The 19,657-nt window shown below is 34.2% G+C and overlaps 1 protein-coding gene across 4 annotated transcripts in view; it reads left to right on the forward strand.

Moving 5' to 3' along the window:
• ARHGAP12 (Rho GTPase activating protein 12) overlaps positions 1-10,002 on the forward strand; it is a 130,573-nt gene extending 120,571 nt beyond the window's left edge. For all 4 annotated transcript variants that reach the window (XM_081139337.1, XM_081139336.1, XM_081139338.1 and 1 more), the window contains 7 exons: positions 1,043-1,145; positions 3,090-3,197; positions 4,812-4,910; positions 6,187-6,264; positions 6,369-6,503; positions 6,718-6,820; positions 7,666-10,002. In XM_081139337.1, the coding sequence (XP_080995463.1) occupies positions 1,043-1,145; positions 3,090-3,197; positions 4,812-4,910; positions 6,187-6,264; positions 6,369-6,503; positions 6,718-6,820; positions 7,666-7,840 (801 nt within the window). In that variant the 3' untranslated portion in view covers positions 7,841-10,002. The remainder of the gene's footprint in view (positions 1-1,042; positions 1,146-3,089; positions 3,198-4,811; positions 4,911-6,186; positions 6,265-6,368; positions 6,504-6,717; positions 6,821-7,665) is intronic.
• The last annotated feature ends 9,655 nt before the right edge of the window (positions 10,003-19,657 follow it).

Consider the following 19,657-nt stretch of genomic DNA (forward strand, 5'->3'; position numbering starts at 1 on the left):
ACATTGAAGAAAAACTAATTAAATGAGAAGCATATTATGTTCATGAATTAAAAGGTTCAAAAATGTAAAGATACAGTATATTTCCAAACGTTTTATAAATTTATAGATTTGAGATTTTTGAATTTCATTCAAAATCCCATTAGGTTTTCTGTTAGAACTTGAGAAGCTTATTCTAAAATTCGTAGAGAAATGCAAAGGGCTAAAAATATCCAAGACACTCTTGAAGAAGAAAGTGCAAGGACTTGCTCTATCATATGTCAAGACTTCATAAAGCTATATTAATTAATACAGTGTTGTATCCATACTGGGATAGATACAAAGACCTGTGGAACAGACACTCGCACTTTTGGGTACTTTATGCCAGATAGAGCACTCTAGACTAGTCAGTAAGAATAAACTTTTTAGTAAATTGTCCTGGGTCAACTGGATATCCAAGAAAAAATCTGAGCCTTTCCCTACACGATACACAAAAATAAATTCTCTGTGGAATAAAGACCTCAGTGTGAAAGGCAAAAGCTAGGTTGACTTTGAGAACTAAGTCCAGCTTTTTAACCTATATAAGTGATTATGGTTACACTGTAGATTAGGATCTCTAGGATTTATTTCCATTCCTAACATCCATGAGTCTGTGAGTAATGATTAACTATTGACACAAAGTGTGATTATCTTTTGCTGTTTTCTCAGAATGTAGTGTCATCCTGTCCTAGCACCATAGATTATAACCTGACGTTTTAACTGTTATTACTGTTACTCATATGCAGTTGATTAAAATGAGGCAAGATTGTTTCATCATCAGTATAAATCCATTGGCCTGTGAATTATCAGTAATTTTTTCTTTTTGGAAATTCAGAATTTATACCATCTAAGGAGAAAAAATAATATTTTAAATGATTTATCAAATATCGAAATCATACCTGTTCTATGCTAATTGGTCCCCTAAAACCATTTGGAAAAGTCAATCACTGATTATTCTGAAAATTATGCTATTATGTCTAAAGTAATATCAAAAGTAATGCATGTTTGGGAAATCTCTAACCCCTAGACAGTAGAAACTGATGAAGCAATTGAAGAGGAGATGCCAGATTCACCAGGAATAGAAAAGCATGATAAAGAAAAGGACCATAAGGATCCTAGAAAACTTCGTTGTAAGTTATTCTTTCTGTTTGGCTAGTGGTTTGAATGAGCTTTATTCCTTTGCTTTTCAAAGGTGTTAAATAAATATGTAAAAGCTGAGTGAAATCTCTAATGTTATAAGAAAGCTGTAAGATTAACAACTTGCAATTTCAATGTTGTGATACTCTCCTTGTTAACTCATTGTTATTTTTCAACCTCATTGTATGCATCCCTAGAGCATCATATTAATTTTGAGATACTGTGATACTTAAAGAGAAAAAAATGTATTAGGATGAACTACTTTTGAGGTCTCTAGGAACCTGAACTTTATTGATTTAAAAATATATAGATACTGATTATGATTCTAGATAGAATCTTACACTTTATTTTTTAAATATATCTTTATTGATTTCAGAGAGAGGAGAGGGAGAGAGAGAGTTAAAAACATCAATGATGAGAGAGTCATTGATTGGCTGCCTCCTGCATGCCCCCAACTGGGGATCAAGTCCACAACCCGGGCATGTGCCCTGACTGGGAATCGAACCCCGATCGCCTGGATCCTAGGTCGATGCTCAACCACTGAGCCACGCCTGGCTGGGTGAATCTTACACTTTAAAGAGTCAAAAGTCATGGGGATATACACCATAGTTCTATACTGGACACCAGGCAGCCATCCCTGGGCTAGGATATGTCTGTGCAAGTACAGTGGCATGCATTCATATCTCCAGATCATATGTACATAGAGAACGAGAGCTAAAGCCAGCAATTTTAAGACTAGCGTTGTCTAATGCAGGCCCCTTGGGAATTACATTGTTTAAATAGGCCATTAGCTATGACTCTGAACTTTGGGAAGTCTATTTTAACAAATCAACGTGTAACTGAGAATTTTTTTAGCCTTCAAATTAACTGAATGATTAGAAAATCAGTTCTTTTATTCTCTCATATTCCAATGAAGTTTAGGCCTATTACTGACATTGATTGTTACCATAAAACAGTGTAAACAAATAACATTTTATTATTGTAATTCTTTATGAATATACTGTTTCCTCAGATGTTATTTTTGAAGAAATTTACTTTTCAAATTGTTATTTAATCGAAAAAGAAAAGATGAAATACTGCCATTTGCGACAACATGAATGGCCCTTGAGAATATTATGCTAAGTGAAATAAGTCAGAAAAAGCTAATAATAATATGACTTCACTCACATGCGGATATAAAACTGAAACTCGTGGAGTTGCCAGAGGGAAGGGGGTGGGGGGGGTGAAGGGGATCTTAATATATGGTGACAGCAGAAGATATGACTTTGGGTGGTGGGCACACAGAGCAATATACAGATGTTGAAACATGGAAACCCGCACCTGAAACCTATATGTTCATATTAACCATTGTCACCCCAATAAATTTAATTAAAAAATAAAAGGAAAAAAAAACAGTAGTAAAGGCAGTATAGAACATTTTCCAGAGTATTTTAGTTCAGAGTACAGATAATCATGATGAGGCTTAGCCTAAACTATAAATAATTATGATAGTTCTCTTTCTTTCTTCCTAGTTCAGTAAGGATAGGGAAAAATAAGAATTATTTTGTTTATATTTTACGATTTTTTTGCTTGCCTTTTTTTACTTTCTAAAACTGATGGATAGTTGAAGACGATAAGCTGTATTCTTTGTGAAATAGTGAATGTAAATTAGGAAAACTTAGGAATGCTTTGATATACATGCCAAAGAAGGTACAGTTTGTGGTCAGTGCTTAGTGATAAAAATGGAATGTTTTGGTTTATCACTTTGAAATTGGATCTGTGTTAGTTTGATTCCTTGCATGTTACTCTTAAACCATATTAAAGTTAGAATAACTGAATTTATACTGTGATTTTTATATATGAGATTAATATATTTTTAGTGTTAGCTGGAAAAACTTTTTCATAAAGGTTTTTATTTTATGACATGCTTAATATCTGTTTGTTTTAAACCACAAAAGTGTCTAGCATCGATCCTTCAGAACAGAAAAAAACCAAGAAAAACTTAAAGAAGTTTCTTACACGGCGCCCCACTTTGCAAGCTGTTCGTGAAAAAGGTTATATTAAAGGTAGGTAGAAGTGATGTTTATAATAATGAACTTTGGCCAAAATAAGAAATAAGACATTTTAAATAAACTGAAAAATTTCCAAACTTACTTTATAAGTAAGGAATAAGAACATTTTTAGGTTCAGTGATTAAAATACATTTGCGTAATTAAAATATATTTTTTTAATCCACATTAAGAGTTTATTTTAACTAAACTGTTGAGCAGACATAAACACCAAACTAAGTTTTTAGCACCCCTGTACCAGAGGAACAACACATTTTTAGAAGATTTCAGTTTTGAGATGCACAGCTCAGAAGAAATGTTGAATAAACAATCATTAACACAGTAGAAAGAAGAAAAATAGTGAACAAGCAATTTTATTCTTGTTTGTCTTCAGTTCTCATTTAAGGTAGTTTAAAAATTAGTGTAAGGTGTTTTTCCGTAATTTATATTTGTTATTTAATTAAAAACACCATAGTGCACAGCAAGAAAGGATTCTTTAAAAATCACACAATATGATTTAAACAATATATACAATATACTTGCATATACCTTTAGTTCTTACAAACATGTTTAATTCCAAAGGTAAGTTTTTAAATACATAACTCAAAACAGTGATAGTTATTTGTAAATAAAGATATAGGTAAAGGATATGTGTAAAATATATGTTTGTCTCTAATTATGATGTTTCTGACAAAAATCATCACTGAAACATCTCTTTGCAAAGTATTTAAATTAAAAAAAAAAATGGATTTCATTAAAAAGATATTTAAAACTTCTAGGAAGAGTCCAGCTAATTAAGGGATTCAGATTAGCAACTTTAAGAATTATAGACAAACAAGTATTCCCAGATAATGCATATGAATTTAACATTTTGAGTTTAGAACCTTAAAAAAAAGGCTGACAAATAAATGAATTGAAACAGCTGCTAATTTCTTCACCAGGCCTTGTCATTAAAAAATATAAACTGTTGCCGTTTTATGTTGTTATTCACCACTTCAGATATTTTGTTTGTTTGTTTTCTTGAATGCCTAGCACAAATGTGGCATTGCGGAACTTTTGAGTTGAAAGATTAGTAGAACAGTCTTTGAAATATATTTGTGAAATCAAGCATGGCATACATATGCTTGTTTTAATGCCTGAGTATGTACTAAGTGCCAAGTGTTCAAGAATTGTGAGGTTCCTGCCCTCATGAAACTTATATGTAAAAATGAGAGATGGACAACATAATTTAAAAGTAATGTCTACTAACATCGTAATAAAATAGTTACTGGAAGTGGGTATGATAGGATGTTCAGAGAGTTTTCCTGTGGAGATGACATTTAGCTGAGACCAGGAGTGATGAGATGAGAAGGAGCTGAATTTAGGGGAATATTTATCTCTGCAGATGGTATAGAAAGTAATAAGGTTCTCAAGCAAATATAAGTTGGGGTGTTCATGGAATTTAGTAAAGAAGGAAAATTGTTTGAAGTGAAATTGGAAGGGGTAAGCAGAGTGCAGATCATATAAAGCATAAGTCATGGTAAGCAATTCTGGATGCACTCAATGGCTTCTGTTGCACTACGAATGGTTTAGCTGTTTTGTGAACTAAATTTTAGCAAAGTGATTCATTTTGAAAAAACAAATCTCTTTCAGATCAGGTATTTGGAGCCAATCTTGCTAATCTGTGTCAGAGAGAGAATGGCACAGTGCCAAAATTTGTGAAATTATGCATCGAATATGTTGAAGAATATGGTAAGAAAATGATTTTGTTTTCAAATGTTAAGCATACCAACCCATTGTTTTGTCATCAAAATCCCTAGGGTTTTTATGATTTTGAGCGATAAAACCAAAAGTTTTTTATAGTCCAAAGATGTTAAGAAAAGTATCTTGTTTGCAAAAAACTTATGTGCTTGTGCCTGTTTTAAATTAAGACCTGTGTAGCATCTATTAAAATGTTCAACATTTATGATTGATTAGCATATGGTGTTCTTAGAAACCATCTGGAGTTGACATTTGCTTAAAATGAAGAAGTTAGTGATTGTGAAACTGAGTTTATTAAGAAATGATTTGACAGTGTAGAAGATATGAGATTATGTTTACTTACTAAAGAAAGTTCTTTCTGTTTGTAATAAAAATGAGATTTTAAAACTTAAATCAACTATAGTTATCGAATCCTTTTTGTCATTTACTGTAAAATAAGAAACTAATTTCTATTTTGATTAATTTTAACGTGTTTATAATATACTAGTTTTATATAAATTAATATTTTGACGAATCACATAATATCTGTGTATCATCAAAAACATCTTGTACAATTGAAATATTTGCGTAATTTGTAATTTCTCCAGTTACGGATCTCCTCTCTTTGACTCTGCTTGTCAACATGATAGTACAGACAGCGTGCTACTTGCCTTTATTTGAAGTTAAATGAATAGCGTTGTTTAATGTGTACAGCATTATCATTTAATGAATATTTGAATTTTTCAGCTTAATTGTGTGAATTTTAATGATTCTATTCCACATATAAATTACTAAATTATCAAATTATCAGTTTTTATGGAATCATTATTTTAGTTGCTAGCTTGTATTAAGTTTATTACAAGCACATATTAATATGACAAACATTTTCAAGAGAATGCTTATGGCATTTACATTATAAGAGGGTATGTAGAAAATGGGTGCGCTGATTTTATCTATTGGTTTTCTTGTTGAACTATTTCCAGGTGTTTGTAGAGGTTTATCTTAAATGGTTAGTATTTCAACTTGAGTGAGATGGTTTCAAGATTTCCTTGAGATGGTTCACAGTCTACATGATAAAACAGAATTATTGCTGTATATTAAGTAGAATTCAGAGTGAATCTCTACCCCTCTTTCTCTGCCAAGTATCTATAAAAAGCCATTAAGAGGAAAAGAGTATTTGCCCATTTGATTTAGGCTAATGTTAATGAATAAGAATTCGGAAACATGGGAGTATCTTTAGAAGAGGCAAACAAGTACTTAAAACATAAATATATTATTTGTCTCGTAGGTTTGGATGTTGATGGGATATACAGAGTAAGTGGCAACCTTGCAGTGATTCAGAAACTGAGATTTGCAGTCAATCATGGTAAGATCATATTCCCTATTGTTATATCCAAAATAATCACTCAGAACTGTTAGAATTAGTTTAAAGTAATTAAAAAATTTTTCTATTTCTACTGTTTTTTTCAGATGAGAAATTGAACTTGAATGATAGTAAATGGGAAGATATTCATGTCATCACTGGAGCACTCAAAATGTTTTTTCGAGAATTACCAGAACCTCTTTTTACATTTAATCACTTTAATGATTTTGTGAATGCAATAAGTAAGTATGTAATTCTACTCCTTTTTTTCCTAGATGTTGAAAATCCTCTCTACAGAATGTCACTACATTCTCTCTTAAGTTTTAACAGGTTGTTTTACTCCAGAAATTATAAATGTGACCACCAGATGTCACTGTGTATCACGAAATATCAGGTTCTAAGCTATGTCACTGCTTTCAGTTTCATGCAGTAGTTCTAGTTACTATCTTTTTTCAGAGCAAGAACCAAGACAGCGAGTTGCTGCTGTTAAGGACCTGATCAAACAGTTGCCAAAGCCAAATCAAGATACAATGCAGATCCTTTTTAGACATCTCAAAAGGTAAAAGTTTTAGCATAAAAGAGAAATAGTAATTAGAAAAACAAAAAATAAGAACTGCACAGTTATGAGATATGGTATAGTGTACCCATGGGGCCAGGGCACTCAGAATCAGGTTCAGATCCCAGCTATGCTACTTACTGTCTTTGCAGTTTGGAAAAGATAGCTCCTTTGAGCCTCAATTCCTCATAAGTAAAATGGTTTAGTATAAAGAATACATTAAAGTAGATATTATGTGTGAAGTAATGCCTAGCAAGCATGTGGTAGGTGTTCAAAAATTATTGCTAAAGTTAATATGAAGATGAAATTGGTTATTAAATGAAGTCTGTTGAATCACCTTAAAATAAAGCCATCATTGCTCTGAGTTACTGTATAGCTACCTTAATAACTGATTTTTTTCCTTCTAAAAGAAGGACCACTAGAATACTAAAATAAATGACTCAGTGAGAGAGATTTTAAAAAAACACACACATAAAATGAGTAAAATTGAAAGTTTAAGCTCTGTGCCCTAATGAAATTTCCCCCGTCAACCTAGTGGAGTTAATCATTGTTACCTGAATGGTAACTCACATTTAAGTTTGTCTTACTTTAAATGCTAAGCTAAAATTTCACATTTAAGTTTGTTAGAATATGTTTAATTATACCTTCTAGCTGTGTTTATCCAGAAGAGAGCTTCACATGGCATTTGGACTGAATTCTACTTGGCTAAATAGTTTATATGTACCTTTGGAAAATGAACATTATTTCTCATTTTTAAATGCAGACTGTTTATGTTTATAATACAGTTTGAAGAATTTACCTCTCTTTCTAAGATTTTCTCTTTTAACAATTTATTTCCCCCCCCTTAGGGTTATAGAAAATGGAGAAAAAAACAGAATGACCTATCAGAGTATAGCAATTGTTTTTGGTCCCACTCTGTTAAAGCCAGAAAAAGAGACTGGTAATATTGCAGTTCATACTGTCTACCAAAACCAGATTGTAGAATTAATTCTTCTGGAAATAAATTCCATCTTCGGACGTTGATTTCTTATTGAAGACAACCTATAGAATAGGAGCTGGATTCCATCAGATTTCAAATCCTTATACATGTTGTATTTTGTTTTTGGACCAAGCAGTGACTTTGATTTTGCACTTTTTTGAGGGATTAGAAGGGAATGGAAGAATCAAGGTGGGTATTAGGCCCTCATATTTGCTGCTTTGATGCAAGGTGATATAACTGTGTATAATTTTGGATTAATTTTATCCTGAATGTATGCATTTCATACTCTGAATTTCAGTAAAAATAAAACTTGCAATTCTAACCAGTCATATACACTGGATAATTTGTTAAGAAAACTACATTTTCCCTCCTCAAACTGGATAATGTAGGACTTCTTCTCATGATTTGTTAGGTTCATTAATTGATAGAACAACACTTACTATCAGTTATTTTGAAATCGCTCCTGGGCATTTTAGACAAAATGAAGTGTATCTGTTTTGATACCTGTGTATTTCTTTTTCAGGGTATTTGCATGTAGTGCAGTCTAAGTGCTAAAATTTATTATAAACCAGATATAATTCCTTGACGGGGGCTTGCTGTTTTTTGCTGTATTGCACAGCATCCTTATGGGATATCTTAGTTGCTTGTTTGGGCAGCACACTAATATTACATAAAAACACTGTGATATACTGGAGTTTAATTTAGCATAGGTCAGTTCAGAGTATTTGGGGGCTGTCTGTGCTACACTGATTTAGCTAACAATCCTAATTATATCTAGTGCCATACTGAGTTCTTGGTATGATCCTGTGGAAAGAGACATTATTTTATGTAAATATAGGCTGAAGACTTAATGTCCTTCAGCTTATGTGTAAAGTGTTGTATAGCCTCAGAGTACATTCTAAGCCTATATTTCTAATCATGATATTGGTAATCTTTTCTGTGAATATTAGGTTTCCTCCCAAAATAGGTCGTTATTTGATAAAGTTAACTACGTACTTTTAGATTTTAATTACATTTACAGGCAAATCACTGTAATGCAAATGGTACTGGAAAAATACTGAATAGACTTTCTAAATGGTAAATGCACTACAAGTGGAGCCTTTAGGTTATTTAATATGTACAGAATACATTGGAAAACAATTTATTACCGAATTCTAACTGCAGTATGAATAGTGGAAACCTATATGTAAATTAGATGGATGTCCGAAAATGACATTACTAAATTTGAGAATTTCTTCTTACATTACTAATGTAGATTGATTTGTATAATAAAACGGGGTTTGGAAGGTTTTGTTACAGAGAGCATGGTCTGTTGAAAATTTTTTAAAATGTATTTTTCTAGATTAACTGCTGTATATGAAATGTCTAATCTGAATAAAGAAAACTATAAGAGGTTTAGAAATTTTTTTCCATTGGAGATGTTTATTTTGGTTTCTAATTTTTTTGTTTTTGCATATATTGCTATACCTCATTTAAAAATAAACTAAGTCTAATATTTTCTGCGGCAAATATATTTTTCTCATTTTACATATTTTCTACTAGCTCCATGCCAATATCTTCATTTTTTATTTCTTCATCAATATTTGAAGGTGAATGATTTGTAACCAAGTCTCTTTTTCTTAGAGTTGCATTTATAATTTATAGCTTGCCTTCCTTAGGAACAAATATTTTGTATGATCTGTCTAAAAACCTCTCACCTGAGTTTTGTGGTAAAACTACTGTTGTGATCTTATTAAATTGATGACAAACCAAGTTATGTGATAGCTATGGGAAGGCAAATTGTTTTGGGCAGAGAGAATAAACCCCCAAATGAGAATGTTTATATTTGCCTAAAGATATCCTTAACAGTACAACGTGATTTAGGACTGGCCTGTATAGTGATTGTGTGCCAGGCAAACAATTAGACTCCCATCAGTGATGTTCTTTCTCTCAGTCATTATGGGCATATCAGTGATTAATATTGTCCTGTGTTTCTTCTTTCAAAGTACATATGTGTGTATGTGAAGTCTTAAATGTTTTTTAGTCTATAGCTGATCGGTTTATTGTAATATTGTATGTATAATAAGATCAGTGTCTTGTGTTTTCATCCTTTGTGAATTAAAATTTCTCACTTGTAATAACAAAACCAGTAATATATTTTGTTTCAACAGCTTGAGTTTTAGTAGAAAATGTATTAAAGGCTGAAATAAATTGTCAATGGAATTTCATTTACTTAATTTACTTCAGCATGTCATAAAAAAAGTAGTTGGAAATTGAAGGAAAAACATGTTCAAATATGTTATTACATTCCAGTTAAAAGAAAAATATTTTAAAATTTATTTATTAAATATATCTTTATTGATTTCAGAGACAGGAAAGGAGAGGGAGAGAGAGAGAGAAACATCAATGATGAGAGATTCATTGATCAGCTGCCTCCTGCACACCCCGGACTGGGGATCAAGCCCGCAACCCGGGCATGTGCCCTGACCGGGAATCGAACCCCAATTGCCTGGATCCTAGGTCGATGCTTAACCGCTGAGCCACGCCCGGCCGGCAGTATTTTAAATTTTAAAGCAGTAGGAAATTTTACCTTTCACTCAAAAAAGTTAATTATGAAATATCTCTGAAAAAATGATATTATCTTTTAAAAAGAGAGAGGCAAATCTATAGATATCTCTTTCTTATGTGAAAAGCACAAGTGGAATAATTCAGTAAAACTTGAGGCTTAGGCAGACATGTTATATACACATCTATACACATGTTTATGTAAATGCATGTGTGTGCGCCACTGCTTTCATACAAATAAAAATTCAATAATAGTAAGGGCAGAGACCTGGAGACCTTTATACTACGTTAGTTTCATTGCACAATTTTGTGTAGGCCTGTAATATTAGATATTAGATACCAGCAGTGAGAGGGAAAAATGTTATTCCATAATTATGCTAAGAGACTTTTTTTTTTCCAGCTCATAGGAGAGGCTTTTAATTAAATATTTAAAGTAAACATGTAGTTTCCCATGACACTTAATTTCTCCAACATCTTTACACATTTAGAAAAATACACAGAGGAGCATACCACATGTCATTTCAGTAAAGAAGAAAATAAAATAGTCAAATGGGAAAATAAAAATAGTAAGATGGGTGTCATGCTCTTGGTCTAATAAAAGCTAAATGCTCAAATATTGCATCTAAACATAGAATTGAAAATGAGTAGAAAATAAGATTTTATGGAGTTTACTAGTCTCTGAACTCCAGCCATCAGTTTTAATGATCCTCTTTTACAGAAAGCACTTCTCTGGTGCAAGCTAGAAAAGGTGTTAAATGGTGTTAAATAGTAAATAATAGGGACTTTAGCAGCCCATATGTTACATTCCTGGAGGTGGGGCACAGTTGTTTCTGCTTTTTAAACAAGATTCCAATATAACTAATAAAGTCCTGTTAAATGCAACTTTAGTTTAAAACAAAAAAAAGGTAAAGGGTGCTGCAAAACAAAAGCAACAATCTCAATAAGGGTATATTGGAATCTATTGGAAATGCACAAGCTGTAAACCCAGGCCAAGCAGAGTCAGACTTTGTATTCTGGAGAAGGGGAAGGTACAGAATGCCTAATAAGATATTCTATAACTACTAAAGACAAGGCAGTTCTCCTGGCGAATGTCAATTAGCCTTCTCAACTGAAGTTTTGTGGACCAGTGGTGACTGTAAATATATTCAGCTAGATTGAGCTTTTGCAAATTAGCTCTCTGTGAATATGGCACTTAAATGAACTCTTTCATTTCCTTCATTGCTTCCCTTCTCTCACAGGAAAAAAAGGAAAGAAAAGAACATTTTCATGGTACTCTCATAAACAGAGCACTTGTAGAACAAGGTAACCGTTTAACAAACCACTACCATATGAATTTAGAAAAGTCTGGGTCCTCACTTTTTCTCAATACCCTCCTCCCCCTTTATTTTACTTCCTCTCTTGATGTTTTCAGAAAAGGAGCTTTGGTTAAGATTTTTAATTATTAATTCTGGTAGCCAAATCTTTTACATTGTTCTTATATTTGTGGCTCACACTTCAAGTAGCATTGAAACTTGTAATGTCATGAACCTCGTAATGCTGATGAAATCCATACTGCCATCAGAACAACTAATGATGCTATGTAGAAGTTCTTATCAGCTGGGCCTTTGCAGAGGGAGAAATCAAAACCACTGTGAGGTCATGGTAGAGTACCTAGTGGAGATTCAGCACAGCATTTAAGGCCTCCTTTCTTCTGGGCATTTTGAGATTATATTTAGTCAGGAGAAATGGGAATCTCAGACACTAAAGTACAAATGAGTCTCATCAATTGATAAAGCAGGACCAATAAGGACCTTCACATTCACAGTTTTGTTTTATGGAGGCCCAGAATAATTGTGAATGCTTAATGCCATATGGTCAGTTAGTGACACAAAATGATAAGTTTAGGGCTGAAGGGAAGAAATATATTGATTAGTTTTGTTACTACTATTTTAAGTTTGTGATCAATTTAAGTAAAGCATATTCTGGCGCATTCAGATAATATCATTTGAGGAAGAAACAAGTAACTTGTCTACCTATTGGTCATCTACCTATTGGTTTTATTTTAATTTGTATTTATGTGGGATATTGAAACTTCTATCTTTTAAAAAATACATTATGTACACCTATAATGAAACAGGTTGACAGAGGGTTGGTATTATTTCTGCTTTAGTTGTAGTTGTATAGATAGTAAGCCAGCATTCTTCTTCCTCCCCTGGCAAATAATCAGACTTCAGTGATTCTATTTCTACCCACTAACATTCCTGGGCAGGCCACTGTGTACGTTAATCTCTGTTTAATATGGATATATGCTTTCACTTGTGTTCTAGAACTCTGCTGTCCATTACTGTAGCCACCATTTAAATTGTCTTGTAGCAATTTAAATTTCATTAAAATTAAATAAATCGTAAAAGTTCAATTAGTCACAGTAGCTACATTTCAAATGTTCAGTAGTGACATGGAGTAATGGCTACTATATTGGATAGTGCAGATACAAAATATTTCCATCAGAAAATTTGGGACAGTACTGTTCTAGAAAGTTAGTTGTAAGGAATAAACAATTGTAACATACAAAATTATTTTAAAAAATACATGACCTATAAAAGCCTGATACAATATTTCATAATTCTCTCTCAGTTTCTTTCTTAAGTATATGACATTAGAAGAGTTTAAAAGCAAGGAGAGAGACATTTTTTTTTTTTATAACAGGCCTGCCAAACTTTGAATATTTGTTCCGCTCTATGCGCTCATATTGGGGGTTGGAAGGGTGGCAAATGTGATTTGACTTTCCATACCGCTCCCATCAAAATGCTTGCAATTTGGTGTAAACTAGTTCAAAAGTGTGGCTTAAAAAAACCTTGATTGACATTGTTCTCTGGGAAATTTAGGAATGCTGTACTATGAGATAATATTTCTGAGGTTTATGTCACAGTATTCTTACATTTAGATTTCAGGAATTTTCAGTTTGATGGAAAAGATTTTCTGAAATGATTCCGTATACGTAGTAGTGGAGATCTTGAACTACGCACAAAATTTCTCTTTAAATCAGAGCTGAAATGTAGCCATGGATGCAAGGAAAATGTTGGTAGTCTCAAAGCACATCAGTAGGTCTACACATGATTTCACCAGCTGCCTGCTAAAGTGTGGACAGGGACATGGGATATAGATCCCATAGAGTAAATGATGATTACATTTGTTATTTTTATCAAAATGATTATTTATTGTAAGGGTCCCAGGCCAAATTCTTTCAGAGCTGGTACTTCTTATGCATCATTGACACATACAATGAATGCTCTCATTGAAGAAGATGCTACTGATGTATTTTCAACCCTGTTGTAAAGGCTTTCTATTAATAATTTCTGTTAAAATTATGTTTCTAAAATAATTTCTGTTAAAATTCCTAGGTAGATAGGATAGTAGTTCTTGTTGACACAGTGCTTCAGTTTAGACTTAAGCAAATCATAAGGTGAAGAAGCTTTGCCATCTAGTAAAATTAATTCACAAACTCTCCTCCCATTTTCTCATTGAAACATGAAATACTTTCTGTGTCATTTCTTCTTTTGCCTTCCCTTTATCTTCCCTCCCATCCCCTGTCTTAGCTGTTGATGTTTACGTTAGACAATCAGATGAATGACTCTTCAGACAGACTGTATTGGGACTTATTGACGCCCTTGTGTCCAAAGTGTCCATGTTTCCTAGAGAGGGTAGACTTAAAGAGGAATCAAAGGCCTCTCAGAAGCCAACACTGCTCTGCTGAGAAGGAAACTAAATATTTTCTAGGGGGGAATCCAGTATCTTTGGATTACATAGTTCTATGAGGTTCCCTGAATTCAGCCTCTTATTTTAGGGAACTAGATCTCATGTAATGGTTCTGACATCTGGTTACATCTTATAACTGACCACTCTGATTATGTCCCTGTCTCTTGACCTGCTATAGTAGCCAAATTGTTTCCTAAGCATTGCCAGCAACAATGACCGAGCCCTCTTACCCATCTTATCACTCATAAGTGCCTGTTCATTTGGCATTAATGGTTCCACAAAGCCAGCATCAGACAATATGAAATTGCTGTTTTAAATAATGGGTAGTATTGAAACATCTCCCACTGAATAAGAGATTGGAAAGATACTTTAACAGTAAACAATCTGTTAAGATCCCATTTATTCAACAAATTCACTGAATTTGTTTTAGGTGTTTAAGCATAGTGTTAACTTCCAGGGATACAATGATTAGCACAACAGAATTCCTGCTTTCATGTTTATGGACTTGAGGTGAGTAATGTGTCAAATAGTACATATATATATAATTCTGACATATCCCCATATTGAGTAAGTGAACTCAAAATGGTCAATCTCAGTAGTTTTGTTAGTGTGCGTTTTAAATCAGCTACTAATGTTGTGGTCATGCCAGCCTACTGAGATTGAGCTAAGATTTATTGCTACATAATTGAATAGCGTGTGTTGAGAATGACATAATTCTTGAGTACTTGTTGAGTTGAAGGCAGATTTGTCAAATACAAGAAATGTTGAGGCTTTGATAAAGCATGGTTTCAGTTGATGAAGGCCTGATCTTAAATAGCAGATGGGTCATCCTGGCATGAAACAATAAAATTTGAAATGGAACATTCTCAATAAAGTGTCAGGAACCATGGATTTAACAACATTAGTAATGGTCACACAACCCACGTAATAATTCCTGTATTAAAATTAAATATATGGCCTGCCGGTCGTGGCTCAGTGTGGTTGAACGTTCACCTATGATCCAGGAGATCACAGTTCGATTCCTGGTCAGGGCACATGCCTGCATTGCAGGCTCCTCGATCCCTGGTAGGGGGCGTGCAGGAGGCAGCTGATCAATGACTCTCTCATCACATTTCTGTCTCTCCCTCTACCTCTCTCTGAAATCAATAAAAAAATATGTTAAAAAAATTAAATATATGGAGGATTCTGGGAACATGGTGGGGTGACAACATAGTTTCTTAAATTTCCACATTAAAGCAACATAATGACAGCAAAACTAGGTATTGAGGTATCCTCACAACCCCAAAATATGAGCAGGTAGGGACAACACCAACAGTTACAAGATCTGCAACGATATTGGTATCTGTGAGAGACGAACAAGAAAGAAGCAATAGGGTAATGTCTGATAGACCTGAGAGTAGGAGAACTGCAGTATAACCATCAAGAATGAAGGGACTGAAACACTAGCCTCTAGGAATTTAATTTTCAAAACCCCACTCCCAGGACAATGCCTCACATTGAACAGGTCCTGTAAGTGGAATAAAAATTGGACAGGACAGGGGCAATAGACAAAAGAGATCAACTAGAGCAATACGGGGAAGGGAAGTTAGAGCCAGGAAATCCCAAGAATCAAGCTGTCATATTAACACAATGCAAAAACAATATAAAAATGAATCTGAAGTTAACAAAACTTTCCTGAATTTTGTATTATTCCAAAGTTCAGGAAAGTTAATTTTAAATAAAAATGAGTAAAGTAATATTATCAAGGCCAAATTCCATATAAAATTATAAGAAAAAAGATTACAAGGAACAGAATAGCATTCCTATAGAAACTGGAAGCATGCCAGAAACATCCCAACGAAGGAAAACTAACCTATTATTCCAAAATGCGCTCAAAGTTTATAAGAAATGCTGTAAAACCTGAAACGACAACATAAATCTATAAGAACTAAGAAACAAGATGGCAAAATTCAATAAAGAATTAGAAATAAGAATTGAAAATAGAAACAAGAACAAATAAGTAATGCCTTAAAAGAAATAGAGTAGCCCGGCGGGGCGGGGCTCAGCGGTTGAGCATCGACCTAGGATCCAGGCGATCGGGGCTCGATTCCTGGTCAGGGCACATGCCCGGGTTGCAGGCTTGATCCCCAGCTGGGGGCATGGAGGAGGCAGCCGATCAATGACTCATCATTGATGTTTCTATCTCTCTCCCTCTCCTTTCCTCTCTCTGAAATCAATAAAGATATATATATATAAAAAGAGTAAAGAATTTTAAGTCAAAGTGAAAGATTTAAAGATTGTTAAAATTAAAAAGTGGCTTTGAAGATAGGCAAAAAATTCAAACATAGGATTAATAAGGGTTCATAAAGAAGAAAAGGCAAGTAAAAGACATTAGAAAGAGCACTTCCCTAAAGTTAGAAAAGAAATTCTGTGTTGAAAGAGCACACCAAATAACACTGAACTAAAATGACCAATATCAAGACATTCCAGTGAAATTACTGAACTGTAGAGGAAAACAAGTGAATCTTTTGGGCACCTGTTTAAAAAGGGCACCTAGCCCGGCCGGGCATGTCTCAGTGGTTGAGCATGCGATTGGGGTTCGATTCCCAGTCAGGGCACATGCCCAGGTTGCGGGCTAGGCGGCCGATCAATGACTCTCTCATCATTGATGTTTCTATCTCTCTCCCCCGCCTTTCCTCTCTCTGAAATCAATAAAGATTTTTTTAATAAAAAAGGGCATGCAATTTATAAGGGAAAGTATTAATTAGATTATCAGAACTTTTAACAGCAACACTCTATACCAGATGAAAATGGAGCAATGTATTTAAGATTCTCAAGGAAAGTCAGCCAAGGATTTTCTGTCCAACAAAATAGGAGTTCAAGCATAAAAGGCACAAATTGTTATCAGCATTTATGGATTCAAAAATTATTTTATCCCATCTTTAAGAATCATTATAGAACATAGATGCTAAAATCCTCACTAAAATACTAGCAAACCAAATCCAGCAATACATTAAAAGGATCATACACCATGAACAAGTGGGATTTATTCCGGGGATGCAAGGCTGGTATAACATCTTCAAATCAATAAATGTGATACATCACATAAACAAAATGAAGGACAAAAATCATATGATCATATCAACAGATGCAGAAGAAGCATTCGACAAAATCCAGCACCATTTCTGATAAAAACACAGCAAAGTGGGAGTAGAGGGATCATACCTCAACATAATAAAGGCCATATATGACAGACCTACAGCCAACATCATACTCAATGGTCTAAAACCATTCCCCTTAAAAGCAGGAACAAGACAGTGATGTCTGCTTTCACGACTCTTATTCAATATAGTACTGGAAGTCCTTGCCACAGTCATCAGACAGAAAGAAAAAAAAAAAGTATCCAAATTGGAAAGGAGGAAGTAAAACTGTCATCATTTGCAGATGACATGATATTGTACATAGAAAACCCTAAAGACTCCATCACAGTACTACTAGATTTGATAAACAAATTTGGCAAGGTAGCTGGATACAAAATCAACATCCGGAAATCAATGGCATTCTTATACACCAACAATGAACTTCAGAGAGAGAAACTAAAAAAATAATCCCATTTACATTGCAACTAAAACAGTAAAATACGTAGAAATAAACTTGACCAAGGATGTAAAAGACCTGTACTCGGAAAACTATGGGACAGTGAAAAAAGAAATAGAGGAAGATATAAACAAGTGGAAGAATATCATTAAAATGTCCATACTACCCAAAGCAATTTATAAATTCAATGCAATTCCTATGAAAACACCAACAGCATATTTCACAGACCTAGAACAAACATTTCAAAAATTTATATGGAACCAAAAAAGACGCCAAATAGCTGCAGCCATCTTGAGAAAAAAGAACAGAGGGGGAGGGATCACTTTGCTGGACATCAAATTGTACCACAAAGCCATCGTAATAAAAACGGCCTGGTATTTGTACAGCACGAGACATAGAGATCAATGGAACAGAATAGAGACTCCAGGAATAGACCCACGCCATTATGGTCAGTTAATATTTGACAAAGGAGGCAAGAGCATACAATGGAGTAAACACAGTCTCTTCAATAAGTGGTGCTGGGGAAATTGGACAGATACATGCAAAAGAATGAAACTAGACCACCAACTTTCACCATACACAAAAGTAAACTCAAAATGGATAAACAAATGTAAGTCACGGAACCATAAAAATCCTGGAAGAAAACATAGGCAGTAAAGACATGGACATCCCACATAGTGGACTTTTCACTGATACATCTCCTAGGGCAAGAGAAACAAAAGAAAAAATAAACATGGGACGACATCAAACTAAAAAGCTGCTTCACAGCAAAAGAAAACCTCAAAATACAAAGGAACTCCACTGTCTGGGAAAACATATTTGCCAGGGATGAATCTGATAAAGGGCTAATTTCCAAAATGTACAAAGAACTCACATTACTCAGCAAGAGGAAGACAACCAAATTAAAAAATGGACAAAGGACCTGAATAGACACCTCTCCAAAGAGGACATACAGATGGCCAAGAGATACATAAGAAAATGTTCAATGTCACTAATCAGAGAGATGCAAATTAAAACCACAATGAGGTATTACTTCACACCTGTCAGAATGGCTGCCATCAACAAATCAACAAGTGCCATGTCCTGGCGAGGATATGGAGATAGGGGAACCCTAGTACACTGCTAGTGGGAATGCAGACTGGTGCAACCACTATGGAAAACAGTATGGAGTTTCCTCAAATAATTAGAAATGGAGCTACTTTTCGACCCAGTGATTCCACTTGTAGGAATATATCCTAAGAATCCTGAAACACTAATCAGAAAGAATATATGCACCCCTATGTTCTTAGCAGTGCAATTTACAATAGCCAAGATCTGGAAACAGCCCAAGTGCCCATCAGTAGATGAGTGGATAAAAAAGCTGTGGGACATTTACACCATGGAATACCATACAGCTTTAAAGAAGGATCTCATACCCTTTGGGACAGTATGAAAGGACCTGGAGAATATTACGCTAAGTGAAATAAGCCAGGCAGAGAAAGACAAACATCACATGATCTCACTTATATGTCGAATCTAAAGAACTTAATAAACTGATGAACAGAATAGATTCAGTGACATGGAAGCATGGACCAGACTGACAAATGTCAGAGGGATGGAGGAGGGGGAGTGGCTGGAGGGGGAGAAATTAACCAAAGAATTTGTATGCATATATGTACAACCCAAGGACACAGACAATGGTGTGGAGAGGGAATGGGGAGGGGGATGGGATGGCTTGGAATGAGTCACTGGGGAGAAAAAGGAACATCTGAAAAATTTAAAAAAAAATTATAGAATGAGTTTCAGGCTGTCAAAATTTCTTAGAAGCATCAGCATAAGGACTGGTGGTTGAGCATTAAATATTTAATTGCTTATTGAAATAACATTAAGTGAGGGCAAACAGGGAGACTGTTACGTCCTTAATGACCACATATGACCTTACAAATAAAGATGTAGCATCTTTTTACAACAGAAGAATGCAGAAAACATGCAAAATTTTAAAATATTTTTAGCAATGATATTGCTTT

Source organism: Miniopterus schreibersii, assembly GCF_964146895.1.
Source record: "Miniopterus schreibersii genome assembly, chromosome: 1".
In the NCBI taxonomy this organism is placed as follows: Eukaryota; Metazoa; Chordata; class Mammalia; order Chiroptera; family Miniopteridae; genus Miniopterus; species Miniopterus schreibersii.